The sequence below is a fragment of the Bactrocera neohumeralis genome, chromosome 3 (assembly GCF_024586455.1).
Source record: "Bactrocera neohumeralis isolate Rockhampton chromosome 3, APGP_CSIRO_Bneo_wtdbg2-racon-allhic-juicebox.fasta_v2, whole genome shotgun sequence".
In the NCBI taxonomy this organism is placed as follows: domain Eukaryota; kingdom Metazoa; phylum Arthropoda; class Insecta; order Diptera; family Tephritidae; genus Bactrocera; species Bactrocera neohumeralis.
Window position 1 is genome coordinate 77,137,335 of NC_065920.1, and position 27,013 is coordinate 77,164,347.

The 27,013-nt window shown below is 37.0% G+C and overlaps 3 protein-coding genes across 3 annotated transcripts; 1 reads left to right on the plus strand and 2 right to left on the minus strand.

Annotated features, from left to right (window-relative positions):
• Positions 1 to 13,867: 13,867 nt before the first annotated feature.
• LOC126753515 (uncharacterized) lies at positions 13,868 to 14,796 on the minus strand. The gene is made up of 2 exons (XM_050465020.1): positions 14,482 to 14,796; positions 13,868 to 14,421 (listed from the first exon to the last, which is right to left on the minus strand). Exons 1-2 carry the CDS (start codon positions 14,759 to 14,761, stop codon positions 14,138 to 14,140), a joined length of 564 nt encoding a protein of 187 aa, XP_050320977.1. The 5' UTR covers positions 14,762 to 14,796; the 3' UTR covers positions 13,868 to 14,137.
• Positions 14,797 to 15,838: 1,042 nt separating this feature from the next.
• On the plus strand, positions 15,839 to 25,086 carry LOC126753759 (odorant receptor 1a-like). Its single transcript, XM_050465428.1, has 6 exons — positions 15,839 to 15,881; positions 16,182 to 16,244; positions 24,037 to 24,217; positions 24,293 to 24,743; positions 24,805 to 24,960; positions 25,024 to 25,086. The coding sequence occupies exons 1-6, from the start codon at positions 15,839 to 15,841 to the stop codon at positions 25,084 to 25,086; spliced, it is 957 nt and encodes a 318-aa protein (XP_050321385.1).
• On the minus strand, positions 17,734 to 19,324 carry LOC126753509 (odorant receptor 45a-like). Its single transcript, XM_050465013.1, has 5 exons — positions 18,969 to 19,324; positions 18,711 to 18,891; positions 18,205 to 18,655; positions 17,977 to 18,132; positions 17,734 to 17,913 (listed from the first exon to the last, which is right to left on the minus strand). The coding sequence occupies exons 1-5, from the start codon at positions 19,288 to 19,290 to the stop codon at positions 17,851 to 17,853; spliced, it is 1,173 nt and encodes a 390-aa protein (XP_050320970.1). The 5' UTR covers positions 19,291 to 19,324; the 3' UTR covers positions 17,734 to 17,850.
• Positions 25,087 to 27,013: the final 1,927 nt, after the last annotated feature.

The window sequence follows — 27,013 nt, forward strand, 5'->3', positions numbered from 1 at the left end:
GCTGACATTTGTAATCAGAAATGTCAACGAATGATTTACGTGCAACATTACCGTGTCTGCCGACTGTCTGCCGTGCAGCATGCAAATATTGTTGCATAAAAACCGGCGATTCGGTTAATAATGAAGCGCTGTGTATGCCAGCAACGATGATAATGAAGTTTACGTATATATAAATATACATACATATGTGCGCAGGTGTGTTTACTCCGCCCACTCAATGTCGCTGCTTCATTAATAGCCGGTCACATGCGTATTGCGTGCCTATAATTATGCAACCAACGTGTACCGTTATATGCTATTAGCCAAGCCAAGTGAGGTTACACCGGAAGCACGGGGAAAGCCGCCTGTGTTGCCAGCGTGCACACTTGACATGTTGACCAGAGCGTCGAGTAGGGTTCACTTGCTTGAAATGTTTGCATTAATCACTCGCGACGACCATGTGGCAGCCACGAAATCCGCAAAAATCAATTATTGACAGTTGTTGCAATTTCCAGCAATATTTTTTTATGTAAATAAATGTTTGGCCAAAATTAACAACGAAAAAATTAATTAGTAGGCACACATGTTTTGAAATACGAAGCATACAATTAGGCATTTTGCGGATTTTATTAACGTAAAACGGTAATGTATAAATTTCGGCGGTTAATTAAGGCACAATTGAACAATGGTTTTTCAAACAGAGTGTTCGGGATGTAGTGAATGACTCCTATTGTTTGTAGAATATTCCATAATTTTTTACTTTTTTTAAAACTTTTTGTCCGCCTGCAACAAAATTATTATTTGTTGTTATGCAATATCGTTATTCTGACTAATTTACTTGTTTTTAGTTTATTTTGCCTAGAATTTCCATCATTTCATCACCTTGTATTACACTGCGCAGCCAATTTTCACCGTCGGCACCTGCGTTTCGGCACTCGTGCAATCCCGTTTCAAGCATATTGTTCACATTTTTCAGCATCATTTCAATGCGCTACATTCGGGGAAAATTTTACGAACGTTTTTGTATTGTTATTGTACAAAAAAAATAAAATAGTATATCTTAATGAATATTGACTGCTCGTGATTGATATGTTTGTTAGAGTAATTCAATTTGAACTCACCACAGGGCAGCGAAAAATCTGTTATTGGCTGATGCCTGGTAGTAAGTAATTTAAAGAGTAATAAATATATTATTTTGAAAGCATAATCTTCACAAGTACAATTTTTCAATGCCAACTTTAACTAACAAGAAAATGAAAGTGATTATAAGTATCACATATAAAGGTGATCCATTACGAGGATCTCAACTTTTTTAAAGAAAAAGCACGTATACTTCAAATTTAATGGCCGAAGATTATTATCATTCGAAAGAAAATTCTTTCGCATTTATTTCTTCAAGATTATCCCTTTCAAATGTTGGTCATGGCTACGTTTCAGATGATCCATCCGGTGAGTCCATTTTTAGATGACTCATTGGAGCATTTTGACTGGTAACAAGCGAATGACACGCATGATGTTATGCTCCAAGTCCTGAATAGAAGTGTTGTCTACATAAACGTTAGTCTTTACATGTCCCCACAGGAAAATATTTGACGGTGTGATATCATACGATCCTGGTGGCCAATCAACTGGCTCAAAAATTGAAATTATCTGCTCACCGAAGTGTTCTCTCAATAAATCCATTGATTGATGCGATGTGTGAGAAAGAAAATTGATGCGTCTTGTTGAAATCAAATATCGCCGACATCACGGGCTTCAGGAATCTAATCGGTCGGTTACCATGGTGCGATAACGGCCGCCATTTATGGTTACGTTCCCAATGTCATAATTTTTGAAGAAATATAAACTGATGATTCCACCGACCCACAAAACACACCAAACCGTTGTTGTTTCCTTAATAATATAACAGCTCTTGGATATCTTCAAGTTGATCCTCGTGCCAAATGCGGCAATTTTGCTTGTTTACATACCCATTGAGGCAGAAATGGGCGTCATCGCTGAACAAATTTCGGCTCGAAAACGTCGAAACCTCTTGAAACTTTTCAAGAGCCCATGGATCGCAGCGATGTCGTTTGGGAAGATCGAGCGGCTTCAGTTCTTACACAAGTTGTATTTTGTGCGCTTTCAATTTAAGATCTCGACGTAAAATGCGCCAAGTCGTTCTAGCTTTTAAAGCCGAGCCCTCTGACTCCGAATTTCGGCAATAAATTTTAATAATTTCGACTCCTGGATCGCATATCTTTCCATGACGAAAGATAAATGTCAAAATAGCGGAAAAATATGGTGTCGTTTGCGGTCCTTAACGGTCTAATTTTGTAGCGTCCCTATTGACAAACATGTTATATGTCCGAGTCGCCGCGGACGGCGTAGAATCATCTTCCACGGTCTTCGTGTACACTCTTAGCTACGACTGCTATATTTTCTTCACCGCTTGCTGGACGAAATCTATTCGATCTGACTGCTCGATCTGTCAAAAAAAGGCTATTGAAAAGGGTACCTCAACTGGATCCCCGTTAATATACTAATATATTCATATTTGGACCTGCATATATTGTTAGTAACTTAACCTCCCAGTTCCAGACACATGGTAAGCTGACCAAAATACATTGAAGCGAAGAACAACTAAGAAAAAGAAGTGAATTTTTTTTAATTATATACATCTTATATTTTCAAGAGTTTCGCCATTGAAAAACAGATCAAAAACCTCGATGGTTGAAGTTTTGTGTTTCTAATGGAAACAAGGCTACGAAATCATTGAAAATGTATCAATAGTGTTTTGGGTGAGTCCGCTTTATCGCGAAATTTATGTAGCACAAAGCATTAAAAGATGGTCCTGTCTTTCATCCATCTCTGTTAATGAAAAAATTTAAAGAAATAGTGCTTGAAATTCATCGTCTTGGTATCAGAGAGACAAAGTAGAATCTTATCGACTCAACATATTTTAGTTTTGGGTTTAACAAAATAACGACGATGAAGGTCGCAAAAGTGCTGCCTGACAACGTAGCTACATAAGCTAACTCAAACGCGTTATTACTGCTGACGAAGCATGGCTTATGAATATTACGTCGAAACTGTCCAAGAATATATCGCATGGTGGTCTAAAAAGAGTTCGAAACTGAAAATACCAAAATTCGCTAAATAAATTGAAGACCACGAGGACCGAGTATTTTACACCTGTTTATGAAGAAGTCCATTTCGAAACTGATAGTAAGAATTTGTATTTCTTTTTTTTGTAAGTCCAGTTCCAGTTTGTTTATGTTTGAGGTCAGTCCAGTTATTTTAAAAGAAAAAAAATTGTATCGCATTAGGAATTCGTGTCGAATGGACATATGAAAAAAGCCCATTGTCGCCATTGCACAGTGTGTTTGATCTCCTACTGCCCCATTTACATATTTCAGTGGACAACGCAAACACGCAAACAAAGCGAATCGTAAATGTCCGAAATAGCAAGATGAAAAGATGAAAAGAAATGTCAGATAAAACATAAACAGAAATTATATGCAACCAAAAATATGTCAATGAGACTTAAAGCTCAGAACATACATAAAATAAATATGCGCATAAAAGCACTGATGAAAGATAAAACAACAACAATGTCCTACAATATTGAAATAATGAGGGGGAAATGAGTATATATGTCACAATGATAGCTTATGCGTTGGCATACTTACATACATACACATTTGATGGGGAGCGGCGCTTAGCAAAATATACTGTATATACACATATACAAATCTTCAGACTGACAAAAAGGTAAACCGTAATGTTAACGTCTCGCAATTTCCGTTTTCCCCAAAACGCCAACACATTTAGCTTTTCACATTGATAATAAATGCGTATCTTAATATTTTGATCGCTGCTTTTATGTCGACTTTATTTGAAGAGGAGCACTCATGGCTCACCTTGGCACTAGAAAGTCCCTGCAAAAGCTGTTGTAGAGTGGGGAAGTAGCAGGTGAGTTAATGTTTGTCAGGTGCCAATCATGCTGTTGACAATTTTGTTACCTTAACTAGATGAATATTATCTTACACGTGTGCGTGTGTGTTTGTTTTTGCTTAACTTCCGTTGCGTCGCTCTGGATAAGTGAAGGCCGTAAAAAATGTATGAGCAGAAAATTAAAAGGTAATCAAGTTTAGGCACATTTCGTGCAGGAATCTACTTTCACAATATATAAAAACGAATGGTTATTGAGATATGATAATAAATGTCTTGTGAAGTGGCTGTGAGATTTTGAAAAAAGTCTCAGTTCACTTCGATGAATTTAAAGACCACAAAATATTTCTTGCTTAAGTAAGGTATATTATATTTGCCAAGAACCATGTCTCACCCCGATGGAAACGTAAGAGACCCTATAAAGCATATACATAACACATAAAGCATGAACATAGTACATACATAAATGATCAGCGTGGCAAACTGAGTCAATAGAGCGAAACTTGCCTGTGTGTATATACGCGAACTAGTCCCTCAATTTTTGAAATATTAAGCTGAAACACTACACACCTCCTTTTTTTACAAGAAACTACTAATTTGTGCGTATTATCGATATTGAACCGTTATAGCATATAGCTGTCATACAAACAGAACGCCCAAAATCAGGTTCTTGTAGAGAAAAGTTTTTTTATTTGACGAGATATCTTCACAAAATTTTGTGTGACTTTTTATAGAAGGCAACGCTACAATCTCCAAAGAAACTGTTCAGATCGTATTACTATAGCATATAGCTGCCATACAAACTGATCGATTAAAATAATGATAAAGACTTATTTATACCTTTTTATGCTAATAGAAATGCACCAGTGAAGGGTATAGTAGCTTCAGTGCAGCCGACGTTAATGTTTTTTTCATGTTTTATATAATTATTTTTTCCTAATCTAAAAAACATAATTCAAACAAATTTTTGTTTTCATTTTATTATTAATTATTCTTTTAGCGTAGTCAAAAAAGCCTTTAGGTTAGATTAAAACTCAAGCCACCAATGAAATTTATGAACTTTACGAAGACGATGCTGTATCATTTCGTGTAGCACAACAATGGTTCTCTCGCTTCCGTTCTGGAAATTTCGATGTGAAAGACGCACCTCGCTCTGGCCGACCTATCGTTGAAAAAGTCGATGAAATTGAGGAAAAGATTGATCAGGACCGTCACATAAGTAACCATGACATCGCTAAGGAACTTAACATTCATCATAAAATGATTTTGAATCATTTAAAAAAGGCAGGCTACAAAAAGAAGCTCGATGTTTGGGTACCACATGAATTGTCTGTGAAAAATTTAATGGACCGAATTAACATCTGCGATTCTTTGCTGAAACGAAAAGAAATCGAACCATTTCTGAAGTGTATGGTAACAGGAGACGAAAAGTGGTTCAAGTACGACAACAATGTGCTAAAAAGATCATGGTTCAAGAGTTGTGAAGCTCAACAAATGGTCGCAAAGCCAGGATTAACGCCTCGAAAGGTTATGCTGAGTGTTTGGAGGAATTGGAATGGAATCATCCGCTATGAGCTTCTCCAGCTAGTCGATTGATTCTACATTTTACTGTCAACAATTGATGAGATTGAAGCAAGCAATCGAAAAAACAGCCAGAACTGATCAACAGAAAGGACTTCGTCTTCCAACAGGACAGCCCTAAACCACACACATCTTTGATGACTCGGCAAAGCCTGAGAGAGCTTGGCTGGGAACTTTTGATGCCTCCACCATATAGCCCTGGCCTTGCACCATCGAACTACCATTTGTTTTGGTTAATACAGAACTCTCTTAATAGAGCAAAGTTGGCTTCAAGAGAAGCCAGTGAATTTACTTATCGAGCTTTTCGCCGAGAAACCAGAAAAGTTTTACACTGATGGAATAATGTCTCTAGAAGAAATTTCTTTTTGCCATAAGTGGACGACCATAACGGTACATATTATTTGGTTCAATAGAGTTCATTATAAATACATAAAACTATAAGTTGAAGTTTTATTAGAAATACGAAAAGACTTTTTCGACTATCCCCATTTTAAGAAGTGTTATCCAATTTCACTCAACTCTTTTCGAATCAAATAACATACTAAATCGTTTCATTTAAAGAATACTTTTTGAATCATTTTCATTACAAAATTACCTCCTCCGAAAAGAAATAATGAAGTATACTTCTAGGCGATCCACAGTTCAGTTCTTTTTCTTCACCAAGAAATACAAAATAGTATTTCAAAAATTAGTAATACAGCAATATAAATTGTTTAGAGTAAATGATACACCATTGGGGTTTGGTATAAGAAAAATTTAGACTAAATTAGTTCATGTATAACGAATAGTGATCCATGTTTCCCAATCTCGTCACAATTATATCATATTGTAAGGGAAATCAAAATCTATACATGGTGAGCTAACCTATTACATTATAATAGCAATCAGAGTGCTACTACTTATGAAAAAAAGCCAACTTTTATAAAAACATTGCATATTCCCAGGCGCACAGTAATAATTAATCGAATTATCGCGTTAAAAGCTTATTTCGCATAAAATATAAATACTTAAGAAGATTACAGACTGAAAACTATTTACATTTGCATATTTCCCTCTCTCCTCTCGTCGAATTAAATATACCCAAAACGAATTTTAACTAAGAATAAAATCTTCCAAATAAAAGGAATCAAGTGAAGAAGTAAGAAAGTAGTGCTTGCTAACATTGCGATTGTCTTCTCTTAATTGCATTGCAAATTTATGTCACGAATATGCTTTTGAGCGAAATGTAGAAGTTAACGGCACATAGTTTTTCGCTCACTCTCTACCACACACACATTTTTCTTGAATTCACTCGAATAATTTTCGGTGAGCTGCGGATGCCATAAACAAAGCGCCACAAGCCACATGAATGTGGGAGAGAAACGGTATAAAATACCGCAATTTAACTGCAATGTATGTGTGTGTGTGTGTGAATGTAAAAGCTTGTAAATGATAGTAAAGGGCAGGCGCTGAGTACAAAGACTAAATTAACGACGCTGCAAGGGAGAAGTGGTTCAAAATCAAATTGCAAGCGAGAATGCAATGCAATGCAATCAGACAGTTGTGAGTAAAAAAGAAAACAACAACAAAATTCATGCATACAGAGAAAACGCAAACGAACTGGGATAAACCACAAAGTTACGGTGCCACAAGTGCTTGCAACAAGCAGCATATGCGACAACATGCGGCAACAGAGCAACGGTTGAGGCGACGTATGAAGCGCTGAGCGCGGGCGGAGTCTTAGCATGCAAATTGAATTTCTAAAATGCATTTTCGTACGCCGAAATGTGCTTTTACAAAATTCTTAGCAGACTTTAGATGTTCGTCATAAATTAGCAGAATGCGATTTGTTTGAGAAAACAATTGCACTAACTCCAGTTTATAGTAAGCGCCGAAAATTTATTAAAACTGCAGAAATAGCCAAGAAAAATGCCTTAACCAGCAGCCGCAACTACGCCGCCGCTGCGAAGTGTTTAACTTTGAAAAGTTTGGCGACTAGAAAAAAAGGAATAACAATTTAGTGGCGAGTTGTTAGAAATGCAAGACGCGCCAACGCACGCTAGCATATCTCTAGGCGCGTCACTTGCCATTTAAAGTTTGGCGGCTTTGTTAACGGCAACTTTAGCTGAGCGCCGCTAACTCACTACAACAAAGACATTAACTTATACACCATAACAGGCAACAAATACAACGCTGTTGAGCGAAATTGCATACTTTTAGGCGTAAAGCATTGTTCATACATACATATACAAAATAGCTGTGTGTGTTGCTAGGCGCTCGCGAGTAACATTAGTGGTTGCAAAATTATAAATAAATTATGTGGCAACGCCGATGCGGCGCAGACAACAAAGTTTGGCGTATTCATACACATATTTAAGGGGCGTAAGTTGTCCATGTTCTTGCTTGTTTTATGCGCTATTATTATTGTTTTGTTGTTGCTATTGTCTTTTTACTCAAATTAATGTGGTGATAGCTTCTTATTTGACACACAGACGGCGGGTGGCACACAGTTCTGCAGGTTAGTTGACTTGCGCTCTCACTAGTACTTAAACTCCTGATATGCTCTGTTTAGTATTGCGTTAAGAAGCTGTTTACTTCACGGTTCCAATACTTTGGTTTAATTTCACTCTTCTAATTTAAGAATTTAACGCTGGACTATGCACCTTTATAGTACCTCTTACAACCTTTCGTCAGATATACTATTTTTTTCTTCCTTCAGGTGTATACGTAGATGGATACGTGGATACGTCATGTCTTCCATGGTTTCAAATTTATATTACAGAGCTATATACATTGCTGGTTTTTGTTGAAAAATCTTGACCTACATCCTTACAATATCAACAATTACAATTAACGAAAGAACTTGACCACCAGAATCGTCGTATGTTCGTGAATTGGGCTGAGAAACAACTTGGAAATGATCCAGATTTTCGTCGAAAAATCATCTTCAGCGCTGAGACTTATTTCCGGCTGAAGGCTTCGTCAAATATACGTTATTGGTCAGGCGGAAATCCACACATACGTATACTCCATGAGTCGCCATTGCATTCCGAAAAAATTACGGTTTAGTGCGGTTTATGCTATTTAACGGCATTTTTTAAAGTCCAATAAAAAAAAACTAAGAACATTTTTACTATCCAATTTTTTATCAGATATTTCTTGATATTTTAAGAATACAAAAAAAAAAAAATAAATAAAAAAAATTGTGATAATTTGATTGATTGCGGCGTGGTGGCGTGGCGGGGGTTGAAAATAAGGGTGCCCCCTTCCTGACACGATTCCAATACTTTGGGTGATCTGAAAAAAAAAAAAAAAATTTTTAATCAGTACAAATGCCGCTATCGTCTGAACTAGGATAAATAAAAAAAAAAATTTTTCAGTAAATGGCGACTGTTTGAATTTTTTGCCCGTTTTTTGGCAAAGATCAAAATTTTTTAAAAATAGTAAAAATCAAAATTTTTTAATAATCCTAGTTCCAACCATAGAGAGATATATAAAGAAGGTCCAAAGGTCCAGTCTTTAAGAATATGCAAAAAAAAATCGATTTTTTCAAAATTCTAGACTAGAATACCCCCTCAATGATAACTGAAATGGCACAGTCAATTGGCCAGCTTCGGTCGTGCGATTTGACGCCATTATACTTGTACTATTTCTTGTAGAGCTACGTCAAGTCTATATATCGAAAATGAAATTGCAGCAGTATCGGCTGATTTATTCTTGAGAATCGCCGTGGTGGCCATGTCAAACAAGTCGAGTTCTATAAATAATGGCATGGAATGTACTTTCACAAGAATAAAGAATTTCATTGATATCCCAAGCCGTCAAAAAATTGTGTAGCGCTCTTATTGAAAACCCCATTATAAAGCAAATATTCCAGAGATCTGACTAGGACAGTTGTTCATCTTTTATGCACCCAAAACCTCCTTAAAGTGGATCACGATTCCCGTAGATCGACGAAGCAATTTGAGCTTATCACAAATTTACAAAGGCAATTATTGTCACTCCCAACCATTTCACTATGATCGCCAAGAGCGTATATACCAAGATATTTCAATCTCAAGCTTGCAAAAGCATTAGTGGAGAGAGTGACAAAATGATTAAACTTTGCTTTCCTCCAAACAGTTTCAGCAAAGACTGGTGGCCATGTGAAACACCACGAACCTATTGGACAGTGTCTAGTCAGGACACCTACCATCACGGCGAGATTGACTTAACTCTACGATCAAGTAGTTCGGAGGACTTCTTACGTTCAATCCGGACCAGAAGGATCTTACAACCGCACAAGTTCTGGTTATTGTCCAGCGCTTTCCAAGCTCAGTCGATGTCCATATTTCCAGAGCTAGAATGCAAGAGGACGTTAGAAAACCGACTCCGGTGCCCTCCCTAGCGAGCTCTTCGGCCTTGCAGGTACCAAATATTCCATACAATTCCATAATAGAACAGGCGTGCAGCTATTGCTAATGAGGTCATGCGCTCTTTGACTAGTATTGAGCACACAGTCAGTGAGACGTCAGTGAGGCAGCCAGAGAGAATGCACACCTCTCTGAAGGAAAGGATAATTTACATTACATTTGGGATTCAGAGTGAAATTGGATTGTTGAAAAAAGGTAACAAACTTTCGAATCTAAAAGCTGAGAATGTTAATGAAATAGCAGAAAATATTATAATAACATTAACAGAGACTAAAATAATTAACATACAACATAACATATTTTTATTAACATGTATTCTGTTAGTACTCCGTTCAGAAATTAAACTGTTAAAGTTAACAGAAGAAGGTCAACATTTGAACGAAGAACAAAATGAATAATATTCATTAATTGCAGCCACAAACCTTTAATATTTAGTAAAGTTTTCAAGGTTACGTCTGCCATAATTCGAATTTCTATTGTGAATTATATTTCTGTAGTAAACTCGAAAAGGATGAAATCCTTAGCGAAAATATACGCCAGCATAGAGTGCAACCAATTCCGAATACAATAAACACCTATTTGCCGTTAAACAACCCCTTATTCGCAGCTCAGTGCATAATAAAAGTTTTTACCGTTTAAACTCCGAATTACTCCGAATAAAATACTTGGCATAAGGGTGGCAATTAGTTATGGCTCGAAAATGAGGGTTACTGTGAACACTCATTCGAAGCAGATGTGTTCAAAGCTTGGATGCCTATAATAATTTCGGTTACTAACGAAGTTATACTCAATCGAATTACGGCTTACGAAAAGATACAGGAAATTAAAAAAAAATCTTTTTTAATCTCTTTTAATTAAAAAAAAATTATTTTTTTAATTTTTAAATTAGAAAACAAACATTTAAAAAAATTAAAAAACAATAGTAAGAAAATACAAGGAGATTATTTATAATTTTGAAACATAAAAAGTCTGAAATTTAAAATTTGCTTGAAAAGTATTTATTATTTATTATCAGGTTCTTTGTGCCTTAGTATTTTATTATTATTATTAGTTTTTTTTATTTTTAATATAAAAGTTACAAAAAAATAATTAAACTAAATTCTTTTGTAGCTTATAACTTCGACATCAAAGTGCTTTTAATTTATTTTTTCCCAGCTTTTTATGTTGAAAAGTTATTTTATGCTATTAAAACATACTAAGCTGCCTTTACACATACACCAAATACACATAGCACACATTCATAAATGGGTATGTATGTATATAGATGCATATAAGGATACGTATGTAGATACATATGCAGACTGTCACTGCGAGGTTTATTTGTAGCCACAAGAACTTGCAAACTGTTGTCATTCATTTACCTGTAAAAACATGCTGCCAAAATTTATAGCAATAAAATAGCACCCTCGGGCATAAAAACAAGTACACATATACATATACATACGTAAGTGTAGATAGGTAAACACACACAAAAAATACGACAAATACATGGCATGCATGTTCTCGAGAACACATAAACGTATATTTATGCAAAAACTGTGTGTGAAAGCATAAGGAGAACACAACACCCAGACAATGTGGCAGACATAGCGGGAAGACCAAAACGGCATCTACCGGCATGTAACATACTTATGTGCTACAGGCATTTGTGATAACAATGGCAAAATGTTTTCGCAGGCAAACAAAACGACCTTCAAAGTTAGTCGGCAAATGAAACATTGTTATTGTAAAACGAAAGTGAATGCATATTTTCAGGCGCTTAATGTTTCGAAAACTTTGGCATAATGTGAGCGAGGGCTGGGTGAGTTAAATTGGAGTTCATTTAAGTGATTGTGTTGACTTGTGATTTACAAAAAAATTAGTTTTTTAGCATATAGTATATTTCCAATGAATATATATTGGAGAATATTTTAAGAAAATTTGAAGTTGATCTGGCAAATAGTTTTGGAGATTAACTTAGTGTAACCACACCAAAAATTGTAAACACGTTTTTCACGAAACGCTGCTTTTATAGTTTATTAAGAAAATTTCTCTGAAATGACAGGACATGAAATTTCATACCACCTTTTTAGATAAATTTAGAATAAAAGGAGTACAGTTCTTGATAATATTTTCGATTTTTAAGTCACTCTGCGAGTTTCTTTTTACAAAGAAAATTTTTGGGTTAAAAAGTGCGCAAGGAAGCCACCATTTTATCAAAAATCTAAATTTTTATTAGTCCTTCGATCATTACCAATATTCATATATAGCATATTTATATACAGCAACAATAGTTTTTTTTTTCTGCATTTAAGATGATTTTTAGCAACAACATCTTTTTTTGCCGCTAAACACTTTTTTTCGGATGTCCACTTGGAGATTGGCTACGGAAACAAGGGAATCCGGTTAAAAATAAAAATTGTTATGATAAGAATAACGGTTTCTCCAATATGGAGTTAATCTTTACGAGTTTTCTTCTACAATTATAAGTAATCTTTACGAGTTTTCTTCTAAAATGATTATTTCATGCTAGCACGAAAACGGGATAGTATCTTCTTTTGCTCTATAACATGAAGAAAAAAGAGGGAAAAGGAAGGAAAAGCTCACTAAAAAAACCAAGTACCCAAATTATATAATACATATAACTTCTTTTCTCTAAAGTTACTAAGATATACAGCTGTATATTGACGCTTAATAAATTGAATGCGCCCTAATGTATGCTACCATAATCATATGTTATGCAATATGATAATAATTGAACCAAATCGTACTTATTTTCATTATCCAGGCCAAAGTATTTGGTTAGACCCTGCTAACTGCACATCACCTGTACGTCAGATTACAAAACCAATACTATAGTTTTCGCTAACTGCATACAATCAACCCCAATCCTCACAGCCGCCAACGTCTCCATTAATATCACGCAACATTGGCTAACTTAAAGCGTGAACGGCGTCAAATTAAACCTGAATAGTATCACGATGAACTTGGTGTAATACATTAGTACTTGTATGAGTTTTTGTGAACTTTTACAATATTTTGTTGATATACAAATTGCAGAATGTAGAGAATGTGAATCCAACTGCAATGCAGTTAACTTACTAATACAGAAATTTAGATATATTGGTTCAATTCAGTGCTACAACGCAATATGCGACTGAACCCGTTGTTTCACACGCTATGAAATATGGGAAATAAGATCCCATATTTCATACTACTCAAATGTCACCATTTTCAGTTTCAGAGCAAAGGAGAGCTAACTAGAAGACATCATAAGTTTAAGCAGTTCATATCTTCGCGTAATCTCATATCAAAAAATTACCATTTCGGTTAGGTGGCAGTTAGTTTGTGTTAGTACATTCAGTTAGTCAAAACAGGCAATAAAATTTCGAAAATTGCTTTAATTAAAATTTTACTAATTTCGCTTAATTCGGTTAGGTTTGAGGTAATTAGTTAGTTTCTAGTTAGCCCATTCGGTTAGTTAAAATAGCCACTAAATTTTTAGAAAAGTACATCTCATATAAAATTTTACTAATTTCTCTTAATTCGGTTAGGTTTCAGTTAATTAGTTAGTCTGTAGCTAGCCGATTTGGTTAGTCAAAATTGTCAATAATTTTTTGGAAAATGCTTTAATTTTGGAGAGCACCTGTCATAAAAAATTTTACTTATTTTGCTCAATTCGGTGAGGCTTCGGTTCATTAGTTAGCTTTTAGTTAGTCCATTCTATTAGTCAAAATGTTCAATCATTTTTTGAAAAAAGTTTTAATTTCTCTCACAAATTTAAAATACTTTTGCGTACATTCGCTTAGTCCAAGATTTAATATAATAATGTCTTGAAAATTGCTTTAATTTCCGACGGTACCTAGTGTTCGGCTCCAGCAGACCTCATTACAATTTTTTTAAATTTTACTCAAAAACGCCTCCACATAAGTACTTAGTAATAAGTATACCTTTATTTCAAAACATATGCTTACAAATTAATACATCAGTCTTTAGCTCTTTCCTTTTACATTCGCTTATAGCTACATTATCTTTTTGTATTATAAATATATCCGATATGAATAATAAAAACTTCAGTGCATGTTTTCTTATATACTAACTCTCATGTGAAGATGTGAAGCAGTTGCCAAGGATCAGTTGCGGCGCATTCGTTTCAGCAAACTCAGCAAAGTGTTGAAATGCTGTTTTGTGCTACAAAAAATAATCAGGACAAGTTATAGCGAATAGAATCAAGTAGTATTCAATTCCTTGTTCGACTCATTTCTCAACATTACTCACATCAATCCCACGCGCTTCGTCTCTGGCTCCCGATTTACGGCCACCAAGCCGCTATCCTGAAGTGGGTTCGCATTTCTGCCTTCTACCTTATGTTTGGTTGCTGCTTCCGGGTCCTCACCCTGCTGACCAATGGCATGCCGTTCCGCGTCCAATTTGTTCTCATTCAAAAGCCCAAACTCACTTAAGGTCAAGCTGGTGGGTGTTGGAGTGGTGCTTATTTTGTTTTCGATCAAGTGCTTAAACATTTCTTCGCTCCCACCAAAGAGTATGGCATAGTATACTTTAAAAGTTTATGAAATTGAAACAATAGAAAGTAATATACTTGTACATCAGCACTTACGTAGTTCCTTCAACTCGTCGCTCGCATCTTTATCGCCGTCATCGGGCATTTCGATAAAGAACCCATTCATGCGCACATGCAAATTCTCTTCGCCCTTCTGTCGCTGATCGTAATGCAGATCGTAGTTGTTGTTGTCCTCGTTCAGCGAGAGAAGGTCCAAAAATTTCGGATCTGCAGCGCTTCTGTGCTGGGCTCGCATGGCTGCTGCATCCACCGGCGCCATCAGCGTTCCCACGGCCAGCAGCGTGAAGACAAAGAGACGGTTGGTGAATTTGCACATTGCCTAACGAGTGTCTGAAGTAGAAACTGTTTTTATGTTTTGCTAAGACGGTTGGTTGCCGTTTGCAAGCGCAAGACCTCCAGCTGGTTGGGCGACCCGGACGCAAATGAAAAGCTCTGCTGCAGCAGCTCATCCAAGAAGTGATCTTGTCCGCTTACTAACATGCCCAATCATACTTACATACATATATTTATATGTATATATGTAGGTGTCTTATAAGCAGAATGACACATGAATTGTTGGTTTTGCTTTCTTGCAGATTTATTTTTCTTGTCACGGCTTTATTGATTCTTTGTTTATGTGAAGTCAAAAAAACTGGAGGTTAACAATTACCTATAGATTTTACCTCAGGTTGGTAAGTCATATTCGAAGTGGAAGTAAAGTTTTGTGAATAAAGGTGAAGCTCATTTTTGAATAACTAAACTTTCTGAAATCGCTTATCTTCGTCACTGTTGTGGTTTTTGAAGATGCTTAAGGGAAACAATGAAATTGAATTATCATTATGATTATCTTAAGGTGTATCCATTAACTACTGAATGCCAAAAAATATTGGATATTTTTCTAAACAATTATTTGTATTTCCACAACATTACCATGCTCATCAGCGTACTCCCAATTACTTCCTAACATTTTTTACCTAAGCCATGATGTAACTTTCATTGATTCAAAGTTATTTTTTCCCGAAAAGGGTTGCGGCACTTCTCGTATTTGTTTATTTGCACGGCGAATCTCTTCCTGGTTGCATAACATGTTTGCCAAACATTCTTACATAATATTTTAAGCCATCGAGCTAAAGTTGGTTGTGTTCTTTGTAGTCGAGAAGTGGTTTGGTGGGTTCCTTAACATGGACTTAATCACTTCCTACTTCTTCTGCTGCAACTGACGATGCTGATTCTGCTGTCTTCTTGGTGCCGTGGTTGGCGCTGCTGTTAAACATTCACTTGTTTTGTTGTTGTTCTTTTGCATTTGCAATCAATCCTTTGCCGTCTGTGTGATGATGTCCATGTTGTTCTACCAGCTTTTGTGGTTAATTATATATATTTATACATTTGGTGATCAGATAAATTCTATTACACGATGATGTTGGATTTCCTCACTGCATTTATTGAACGTGTTGTTGGCAACGTTTAAAGTGTAAGTAAACAGTTAATTGGATATCAATAATCGATAAATTATTGTTTAAATGAAGGCTAGAGGCACTAGAACTTTTCTACTGGTGGAGAAGTGTACCATGAAGCTACTTAAGTTGGTCTAATAGCATATAGGCAGTTCAGCGATAGAGCTGAATAAATCGATTGTTGATAAAAAATACAGTTATTAGTCAGAGAAGCCAACATAGAACTAAATGTCGATGAGAGGGATATGGTACTCTTTATAAGGAGATACAAAATCCCGTCATGAATACCACTTGCCTCAACAGGATTGACGGGGATACTCAACGTGGAGGAGAGAGTAAAAAAGTCCATAGTTGTCCTAGATGACTGTGAAATGATGTTAAGGTCTTACATAGCCTTGATTGTGTGGTAAACCACCTATCACCAATCGACGTTGCAGTGGAAAGCTATGCAACAAAATCAGCTACAAGATTGGCGACGTTAGGCGAATTCTCCACAAGGACCTTCGGGCAAAGCTCAATGAGCAGAAGGTTAGTGTATAAATTATAGCACATACCCTCACGTTTTTTTAGAAGAGAAGGTTTCAGGTCAGGTTAAAAGAGAAGGTTTCTGCTGACAATTCATACGGACAATTGGCGGACGACATTTTGTCATATGTCCACCCCACACCTAAACCCCAAATGTTTACAATTTGTAAAAATTGTGCTCCCGTTTTATTTCACTTACTTACAACACTTACAGAGTGACTGAAGCTGCCCAAGCAGAGAGTCCATCGTGAGATTCCAAATATATGGACCGCAGTTGGACAGTTGCAGACAGCCACGAACCATTCCTATCTTTACAATCTCATTTACTCTGACAAGAAAGGCCTTTCTGTTCGAATAGCAGCTCCGCTGCCAAGGACATATTTGTTGATATTCACCATAACAACAATCTGAACATAAAAGCATGCATCCTCTATACTGCGTCCTTTCCTTACCCCATACTACCTATCCGGCCACACACCCTGCGTTAGCCCCTAACAAAACCCCGCACACTCTCTCCCCACTGAAGAAGTACAGAAAAACGACAAACAATGAAATTTTCGAAATGGTTGACAGATCCGTTTGTCGAAGGGCTGGAATGCCTTAAGTACATGCAGAGTCGCCAAAATCATGTACAAGATCCCCGTAGGAAAACTTGCCTGCTTTTTACTCACACTGTCTCGGAAGGACTTCTGGACGGCTATTTGTCTCTTGACAAGTCACAACTTATTGGCAACACAGCCGGATGGGCATAATTAACGACGATACATGCAAAAAGTACAGAGAAATAGGTATGAGAGAGACGCTGAAACATCTCCTACGCCTCCGTTCAAGCGACTGGATGAAGGATCATAATTAGACATCAAGTCGCTCTTAAAGTTCGCAAAAAGCGCTGACGTCCTGTGAAACGAATACTTCACGTCAAATTACACTGAATCTCCATTTGGGATTACTAAGGACCAAAAGGTCTATGTATGGCGTGACAGCCGGGCTGTATAACCTAACCTGACCTAGTCAGACAGTCATAAATTTCTCGTGAGAATTCACTTACTCATAACTTGAGTTTTTTATCTATCTTTTTTTATGGATATCAGTCTGAACAGATTCTTAGGGGCCGCTATTAAAAACAAATATTTTTGGAAAAAATTTAGTGTTTTTTAGACTGGGTGTCCATAAAATGTTTGCCAGAGAAGATTGTTGATAACAACGACCATATTGGCGAGCAATATTCCCTGCATTATTTTTTATCTGATTTTGGGGTCACTACTTTCACTCGAAAAGAATTATAAATTTTCATTAGATTTTTGGTGTTAAAAAATTCTATATTCTCAATTTAACTATATATCGATGTAAAGAACTCAACTCTACGGTGGCTAAATAGATAAAAACTTCGTGAGCGCTTAAGCAAAAAACTTAAATTTTTCGACTCTTTCTCTTGAACACTGACTTCTCACATAGTTTTCTGGTCCACGCTGCGCAAGAGTGTCACATAAGAGCCAGCAGTGCGCCAAACCTGAAATAAGTAATTTATGGGAATCACAAGAAATCAAACAAACTCCGAAGATGTTCCGTGTACCCATAAAAATAGCGGCAAATCAACGTCGAAAAATATGCCAGTCAGTTTGCTGGGTTTCTGTGCGCGCATCATCGAGATTAACAGCACTTTACGTAGTTCGTTCGGCCAGGATGACGAGTTTATAGTTTGATAAATGGATTTCGAAACATTTACGCTCTATTATTTACAGAAAAAATATGTTTGAATAAATTAGATTTTGCCATCAGAGCTATTTTCTCAGTCACTAACCTCATTCTGCAAATGCTGACCGCCATAGCAATAGATCATCAGTTGTATACCCACCGATATCATAAACAAGAATAGAAATGGTAAATCCACCGTGTCCACAACACCGCTGCCAATTTGATAGGCTAGAAAGCAGATCTGCAAAGCATTTAGTGAGAATTGCACAAACACGATTGGCTGATAAATAATATTCAATTGTTCGGTCATCGCAATGATACGCTGATGATACGCAATACAATAGTAAATTAGTTCGCGACGTTCACTCAGATCGCTGGCCGACTCGGCTGTGACCAATTTCGACTGGAGTATCTTAAAGTTTCCCACCAAGTTGTGTATATACCAAGAGTAAAGACTATCCACGGAAACTGAGCCATAAATGACGCCATAGATGGCGACTGCGGTCCAAAGCCATATCAGAAAGTAGTTTAGCGGACGCGCATAATCGATCGGGTAGCTGAGGAAGAGTTGCGAAAGTGGATTATGAAAATTACTACCGAAACCGTACTTACGTGGCCTTGAGCACCACAATATAACTGAATTCGCCGAGACGCAGATACTGTATGAAGCTCACCAAAACGGGGGCCGCAAGCGCGAGCATGCCAGTGTTCAACACCGAGTAGTAGTAAGCGGTGTTCATTAGACGCTCGCGATTATTCTCCTGTTTCAAGTGAGTTAGCTCCTTCGCAGAGGCTTTATCAGAAGACAATATTACGAAAAATTGTGCAATTGTTTTCTATATAAAAATTACAATATTTCACAGCAGTCACCTTTAGTCGATATCAGATAAATATGCTCAGCCATTTGCGCCATTTCCTTACGTCTATAAATGACGCGCCAAATCTTCCAAAGCGATATGGTAGCCTGCATAAACGGCGCCATTGCATTGGTCACCTCGACAATCTCCTGTATGTGTTGCCAACTGTAAACTGCGATTGGTATTAGAATCGTGGCCAAAGCTATGATTTGTAGAGTTAAAAAATATGTTTTGGTCACGCGAGCATTTCTCGTCGTCATATCTATGCCGAGACGATGGAAGGTGAATTTTTGTAGGTGAAAATAACCCGTAATACCCAAATCGCTCTTGAACATTTTGTGGTGTTGCGGTTTAGCAAACTTTACTCTTTCAAAAACTCAGCGGAAATGATTTGTTTTGACGAAAATGCATGGACAATTGCATAACTGAATAAGGTTCCGGCACAAACACAGAAGTAAAGTGGGGGCGCTGGCGCTACAGTAAACGAGAAAGTATTATCAGAGCTAAGGAATTTTAGCCAAATTTAAAAAACCATATTTAACACCGAAGCTATTTTGTATTCCAACATACCAATTTAAGAATTAGAATTTATTACTACAGACTAGAGGACATATTTTCACGGGTCGACCAAATCATAAGATTTTTACTCCATACTAGAATTTTTGAGTAAAAATATAGTAAAAATATATGTATTGAATGTATTTATGGTATAGATATAGTATTTTGAGAACCTTATACTCACTATATACACTATATATGCTGCTATAACAGCCATGCGTTCCACTACTTCCTTCATGTTTACAGCTCAAACGTAGGTCTCACGATAGTTCATATTGCCGAAAACATAACTTCGAACTTAATATATGTACCATAAACGTAACATTGAGAAGTCCAACCTCCATTTAGCCGACACCCAACTTTTTAATTTTGCCACTTAAGCCCAATTTTCTATTATTTTGATTGTCTCATTGGATTTGAGGCGTCGCCAACGTTTAACTATTGACAATTTGTTTTGTCTACAAATCATTATCTAAATATTACATAATGACACAATTACCGCTACAATATATACACACACAAGTACTTGTAATACGCCAATACAGTTGAGAAGTTGAAACGCCTGAAAAAATGCATTTGTATATATGTATTTAAATTGACTGCAAGTTCTGTAACTCTCACCAACTGTTTGTGTAGCTTTAAGGTGCTTGCAACAACACGAAACTATTAAGGAATAATTTACATTTCTTATCAAATGTGGTGGAGTTTGTGAAGTTTATTAATTTTTCGTAGCCACCTTTAATGGAAACACCATTTTATGGGTTGACTTTTCTCTGCCACGAAATTCGTTGTTCCTGACCTTGATTGTATGAAACGTTATATATATATCTTTGCTATAAAATAGGTCTCTTGTCTTCTCTCCTAAAAGACTTTCGTCCCTAAAGGTTCCTTTAGCACTTTCTAATGACTATTTTTCTAAAATTATACATCTTTAAGGCTTTGCTGTAAATTGTCTCAAAAACTCAAAAACCAAACCTATTCGGATGAATTGTAAATTCCGTGAATCTATTAAGACGCCAGTACAGTACATTTATATACTATACTTATTAGCTTTTTACGTGTTGTTATGATCTCTTCTGTGGTGATTTCTAGGTTTTAGTAGTGAGTCTCTCGTCTCCTTGATAAGGCGTTTGAGCTAAACCTGTATAAGTATACGATGATTCTCATATTCACATCTGGAAATAAGACAAGTCATTCGAGAATATACTCTTGGGTGCATATAGCAATCATCTTAACGATTCTGAATTCAAAGGTGGTGTTGTCGGGTTTTTCAATTAATGGAAATTAATTTTTCTCACATTGCAACCATTCATACACATATTTGCTAACCAAGTCTGCGGGGCTGGGTATCGAATATCGATTCCGACATTCCCGGAAATCGCGGCGACTTGATGAGAAATGAAAGTGGTCCATAAACACGATGGTGTGTTTAACCGAGCGATAACTATGGTAGAGTTCAAAATAACTTTGTATTATGTTAGATTTAATTGGAACAAAGTAAAGTCAACACTGTGGTACGGTACGATACGGTCTTAATAAGAGCAATTCCTGTGTTTAATATTAGATAGATAGATTATTAATGAGTTAATACAACGCAACCTAGGGTCCATTGTGCCCTCTCCTATATCACATGTCTTCCCAAAGTTCCAGCAGCCTGAATAGTTCCAGGAGTTTGCCGGGCGCTACTGAGGTGATGTGATCCCTGCTAATGTATACAGAAACCAGGACCTTAAGCCTTCTTCTGCAGATTGCTGTACAATCCAGAATTAGGTGTACTGGTGTTTCCTGTTCCAGGTCGCAGAACCGGCAGTTATCACAGGAGACTATGCCCATGTTGGACAAGTGCTTCCTGAGTTTGCAGTGCCCTGTGTAGATCGCCATGAGGAGGCGGAATTTGTCACGGGGGAGGTTAATTAGTTATTTGAACCTGGAGAGGTTGTACCCCCTTAGAAGCAGCAGCGGAGCAGCTCCTTAAGAGTGTGGGATCCTATCGCTATACATGGTTCTGGTCCCAACATCTTGGACGCTGCCGCAGAGCGGGCCAGATCGTCGGCCCTCTCATTTCCTTTTTTCCTTTATGACCTGGCACCCAGATTAGGTGCACCCGGTTGCACAAGGATAGGCGGATTAGCCTTTCTATGCATTCTTCTACTAAAATCGATTTGGTCTCATATGCTGAGATCACTTTTAGTGCCGCTTGACTATCGCTGAGAATGGCTATACGCTGGTTGCGATAGTTGCGGCGGAGGTTGACTTCTGCGCACTGACATATGGCAAAAACTTCTACCTGAAAGATACTTGGGAAGAATCCCATTGGTATGGACAGCTTAGTACGCGGTCCCGCAATACCTGCCCCAATACCTTTCGGTGTTTTTGAGCCGTCAGTGTACCACTGGATGGTACTGTCTTCCAGCAGCATTTCCAGCGTGGAATCGCTCCACTCCGTCTTGCTGCCCAAAGTAACTCTGAAGTTCTTTTTGAAATTTATCCTCTTCGTGGTGCCGTCTTTTGGGAGGAGGGCTAGCGGTGTGCTTTCCGCTAGTGCCTCCATCTGTCGAGAGGACATTAGCTTTCCTCTTCCGCAGCCCTCTGCTGACATTAGCAGCATGGTATGTTTTGCTACTTGTTTTATCACCTGATGCAGCGGTGTGAGCTCCATGCCTTTTGCAGCTTTGATAGTCTCCGGACCACCGAAGACTGCGCTGCCTTGGCGGCCTAAACAACCGCTCCATAGGTGACAATAGACCTTACAATCATGGTATACAGCCATCTAATGATACTTGGCATCTCCAGGATCTGCCAGCCAGGCATCTGCATATCATAAGTGCAGTTGCTTTGGACAGCGTTAAGTCCAAATTGTTTAATATTAATAGTGGTCTCTATATTTCGCCCCTGATTAAGACTCGTATATAGACTGTTGCGGCATACACTTGCTCTGAAGCTTGGTAGAAAATGTAGAATTCTATGATAACTATAGAGAAAAAATTAATTTTATCTTCATAGGCTTAACGCGAAAGAAGAATAACTTATTTTTTGAGTTTTATCGAATACCTGGAGTTTTTGCAACTTTCTGGTTTAGAAAGTTTGAGTTGAGGTTGAGTTTCCGTTTCTAAAACCTGTGAAAGTTTAATTAATTAATTATTTTACTCACATCATGAAAAATTACCTAAATTCATGAATGACCATGAAACTCTTTTAACTAATTAAGCTTTTAAAACTTCTACATTATTCTTGAAAACTGAAAGCTACAGCGCAGAAGCCGTATGACGCAGACTGTAGCCAAGTGAGTTGTGTATGTGACTAAAACTCTGTTCGCGGTGTGTTCGAAAATTATCTGAAAACGAAAACCTTCAGGCAATATCAAAAACTGGAATACTCGTATATTGCTATTGGTGAGAAGTTGTCGGTGATAACCAATCAGCTGCTTTTTTCAATAGCAGAAGTTCAAAAAATTCACCATAAACAAACTACATGGAAATAGAAACACGGCCAAATATCTAGCAAAGGTAGAAAAGGCACATTTTTGGTATAAAGTTATTACTTCCTAAAACTTCCATAATTTTATATTCTAATTTTGAGAAAAATTTACTTCCTATTTTCAATGAATGAGGTTAACAATTCCAGCTTTTGATATCAGGACATGATTTGTTTATAGATGGGAAAGTTAAACAAAAGGGAGAAATGGAAAGCAAACAAACAGGTATGGACAGAATTTTTTTTTATATGAATGTCTTGTTATTAGTTTCTCGAAAACTTTACTTTTGAAGAAGCACTTCGAAATTTCCATCGACTTTTTTTTGGGAACACTATTATGGTGAAAAAGGTAATAAGCTTGTCGCGTACACCCTTTTTAATTGCACTTTCGAAGAGCAATTAACACACCTACGTTAGACTGTAATTAATATTTCTAACTTTCAGTGATAATTGTTGGGACAAAAAATCATCTGCTTAAACTTTTTCGTATATAAAGGCATAATTAAATTGCCGTCGACTAAAGAATTAGTACCGTCAATTTCCTCATATAATGCACACAACGCTTTTGAAGGATATAAAGCCGATAGTTGGTGGTAAGTCAAGGAACTGAAAATTTTAAAATTTTCTTGCCGAGTTAGTTTAAATTAATAAAAATATCAAATTTAGCCTCCGAACGACTGGGCATCAGTATTGGGCTAAGTGGTTCCAAGTGTATTTTCAGTCATCCTGCACGTTATTTTATTCAAATGATTGGGGTTATAATATGGGCTGTAGCACTTTATAGCTACGCAATGGAAAACTTCGCAGATGTGGACAAAATAGTTGCCGCCATGACAATAAATGTACAACTTTTTACTACATCGAGCAAAAATGTTATCTTTCTAGTGCGTCGAAAACGTTTTTTGCGCTTAAACGAGGCGCTAGAACGACTGGCTTTGAAAGGTAAATACATAAAAAATCTTCATTCCTGCATGTAATCATTCAGAAGTAATATTATAATGAAGAAATCTTCATATATTTTACTTTCTTTTTTGATTGCTCTCCTGTAGGCAACAAATTCGAGCGTGAGTTATGGAATACCACGAATCGTCCGGTGCTGCCGATCACAACGGCCTACAGCATCTCGTGTCAGCTGACAGTCAACATTTGTGTGCTTTTGCCCATCTTCAAACTACTCTTCTACTATATATGGTATAATGAAGTTGTTTTGACACTTCCCCTGCCGGGCATGTGAGTTTACTCCCTAACTTAACAGAGTAAGGATACTTTAACGCAACCATCTCTTTCTCCTTCTTTTCCATATAGCTTTCCTTACGACTATACTTCACCCTTCTACTACATTTTAACCACTATACTCACCGTTTTGCTCGTGCAACTCTGTGCGAACACCATAACCGTTGTGGATGGTCTGTTCGGTTGGTTCGTCTACAATATTTCGGCACATCTGCAAATCATGCGTCTGAAGTTGGAGCAGCTTTTGCAATTGCACGTCGATGATCCGAATTTTCATCGTGATTTCGTCTCGCTCATCAATTATCATCGCGAAATTATCGACTTGGCTTTGGAGCTTGATGCTGTCTATGCGCCAATCATATTCTTGGAGGTCACGTCTTCAAGCTTGCCAATTTGTTTTCTTGCTTATCAATTATCCTACTTATCCGACCCGGCGAATGTGCCCTTCATGTGTCTGCTGTTGTCGTCTATTGTACTTCAATTGATGATTTATTGCTTTGGCGGTGAGAAAGTGCAAAATGAGGTAACTACATCGTTGTTATAGAACTATCAGTTTGTTTAAGTCCCTTAACGAAAATTCTTAGTGTGACGAACTCTCTGAAAATATTTACTTGCTAATACCATGGCAGAACCTGCCACCGAAGCATTGCCGTCTGTTACTTATCCCATTTATTCGCTCGCAGCGTGTTTTAGTCTTGACCGGCTACTTCTTCACAGCCAATCGTAGTCTACTTGTTTGGGTAAGTTACAACGACAAACAGCAAAAATTCCTGAAAATAACTAAATTTTGGTTATACCTCCAGATATTCAGAACCGCTGGCTCATTCACTGCCATGTTATTTGCACTGAAAGAAAAGGAGGTGTAATTCGCATGCAACAACAACTTGAACAAAAACTTTTGAATATAATTCCAGTTTTTATGAAAATTATATATTATACATTTAATAAACGGTGCAGAATGTTCTGGAATTAAAGATAGGATCTGCAATCAAGATTATAGGGCGGAGTTTTTTGGTTGCTTAAGACACAAAAGAAAGGTATTTGCAGTGCGATTAAAGCGATTGCGCATGGAGAATATATCCTGAATTTTTGTGCCAGATATTCAATCTCTTGTTATAAATCGTTTTGTCTGAGAGAAGACAGTAGAAGCAATAATAAATACCAATTCATAGCATTTCTAGAATTCTCTATCGAAAGCAAATAAGTTATTCTTAGCATATTGGGTCTTTAACTAATTTCGTGGCAACCAATATTTAGAACATGCCTTAGAAAGCTACTGGAGTAGTGGATCTTTCTCAGTATATGTATGTCAATCATTTGAAGCGTAAATAACAATAATTTTTTCACTCAAATATGTTCAACTTTTTGCCTGAAAAAGTGCATTTGTATAGAGTTTTTCTTCTTTACTTGTATATGAAGAAAACCATAGCCGAATATCATCGTATTTCGCTGGAAGTTTATGGTGAACGTGTTCTAGCGGAGCGAAAGTAAGGAAAATAATTTGCACGATTTAAAAGAAGTAATTTTGGTTTAGAAGAGGAGGCTCGTCCTGTCCTGGAGTACCAAACAAGTTTGAAGATGGGAAACACCGATGAAGATTGTTGCCAAACAGAAAAAGAGATCGAGAATCTTCGAGTGTCCCTTAAAGGCAATGGTATACATTCAAGAGCACGGAAATTGGCGCTCATATGATTTGAGGCCAAGATCTTTGAAAATCAGTCGATTTTGTAAATCAAAAATGCTGCTTTAAACAATAAATATGATTGCAATGAATTCATTACTTTAACCCCAAATGCCAAAAAATGTATGTTAAGCCCGGTCAGCCAGCCAAATCAAAGCGAAGGCCAAATATCCATGAAACCAATGCATAGCTCTGTATTTGGTAGCATCACATGGGCGTGCTGCATTATAAACTCCTAAACCAGACGAAACCATTAGTGGGGAACGCTACCGTACTATCAAACGCTACTTATCAAATTGAAGCAAACGATTGCCCAAAAGTGACCGAAACCCGCAACTAGATACAAATCAATAATTTTCCAAAATGACAGCGCTCGATCTTACTGTCATATGACTGGTTTAAAACTATTTAGAAATTATTATTTTTGCTTCATCTTCCTTCTAACTTAGACCTTGCTTCTAACTAACATTCCTTTCGGCCTATATATAGCGCCATCATTGGAGTACGTTTTACACCAAAGCAGGATAAAAAAATTTACTTGATATTGGTCGAAGCAGTCTTTTCGTATTTTGTCAATAGATGTCGTTGCAGAAGTATATCTCCAGTGCTACCAATCACATTGTGAGTGAAAATAATGTAGAAATTCGCTTTATTTTGAAATTTTTGTATAAAAAAGAGAAGTATACCACGCAAGTCACCAATTAAATTTGTGAAGTTTACGGAGACGATATTGAGAAATGAAATTATGGAAAAGGTTGACCAGGACCGTCACATAAGCAGCCATAACATCGCTACGGAACTTAACATTCATCATAAAAAGGTTTTTAACCATTTAAAAAAGGCTGGCTACAAAAAGAATTTCGATGTTTAGGAACCGCATGAATTGTGAAAAATTGAATGAACTGAATTAATATCTGCGATTCTTTGCTACAACGAAATGAAATCGACCGAATTCTGAAGCGAATGGTAATAGGAGATGAATAGCAAATCAAATAGGACAATAATGTGCGAAAAATATGATGGTCCAAGCGTGGTGAAGCTCAACAAATGGTCGCAAAGCCAGGATTGACGCCTCGAAAAGTTATGCTGAGTTTTGGTGGGAAGAAATCATC

Coding starts and splice junctions, on each gene's coding strand:
- LOC126753509 (XM_050465013.1), bottom strand. CDS start 19,290: ATGTTCAAGAGCGATTTGGGTATTACGGGTTATTTTCACCTACAAAAA. Junction 18,656..18,710: donor ATTGTGGTGCTCAAGGCCAC/GTAAGTACGGTT, acceptor ACTCTTCCTCAG/CTACCCGATCGATTATGCGC. Junction 18,133..18,204: donor GTCAGCATTTGCAGAATGAG/GTTAGTGACTGA, acceptor TGTAAATAATAG/AGCGTAAATGTTTCGAAATC.
- LOC126753515 (XM_050465020.1), bottom strand. CDS start 14,761: ATGTGCAAATTCACCAACCGTCTCTTTGTCTTCACGCTGCTGGCCGTG. Junction 14,422..14,481: donor CGACGAGTTGAAGGAACTAC/GTAAGTGCTGAT, acceptor AAACTTTTAAAG/TATACTATGCCATACTCTTT.
- LOC126753759 (XM_050465428.1), top strand. CDS start 15,839: ATGATGTTGGATTTCCTCACTGCATTTATTGAACGTGTTGTTG. Junction 24,218..24,292: donor ACACTTCCCCTGCCGGGCAT/GTGAGTTTACTC, acceptor TTTTCCATATAG/CTTTCCTTACGACTATACTT. Junction 24,961..25,023: donor ATCGTAGTCTACTTGTTTGG/GTAAGTTACAAC, acceptor TTATACCTCCAG/ATATTCAGAACCGCTGGCTC.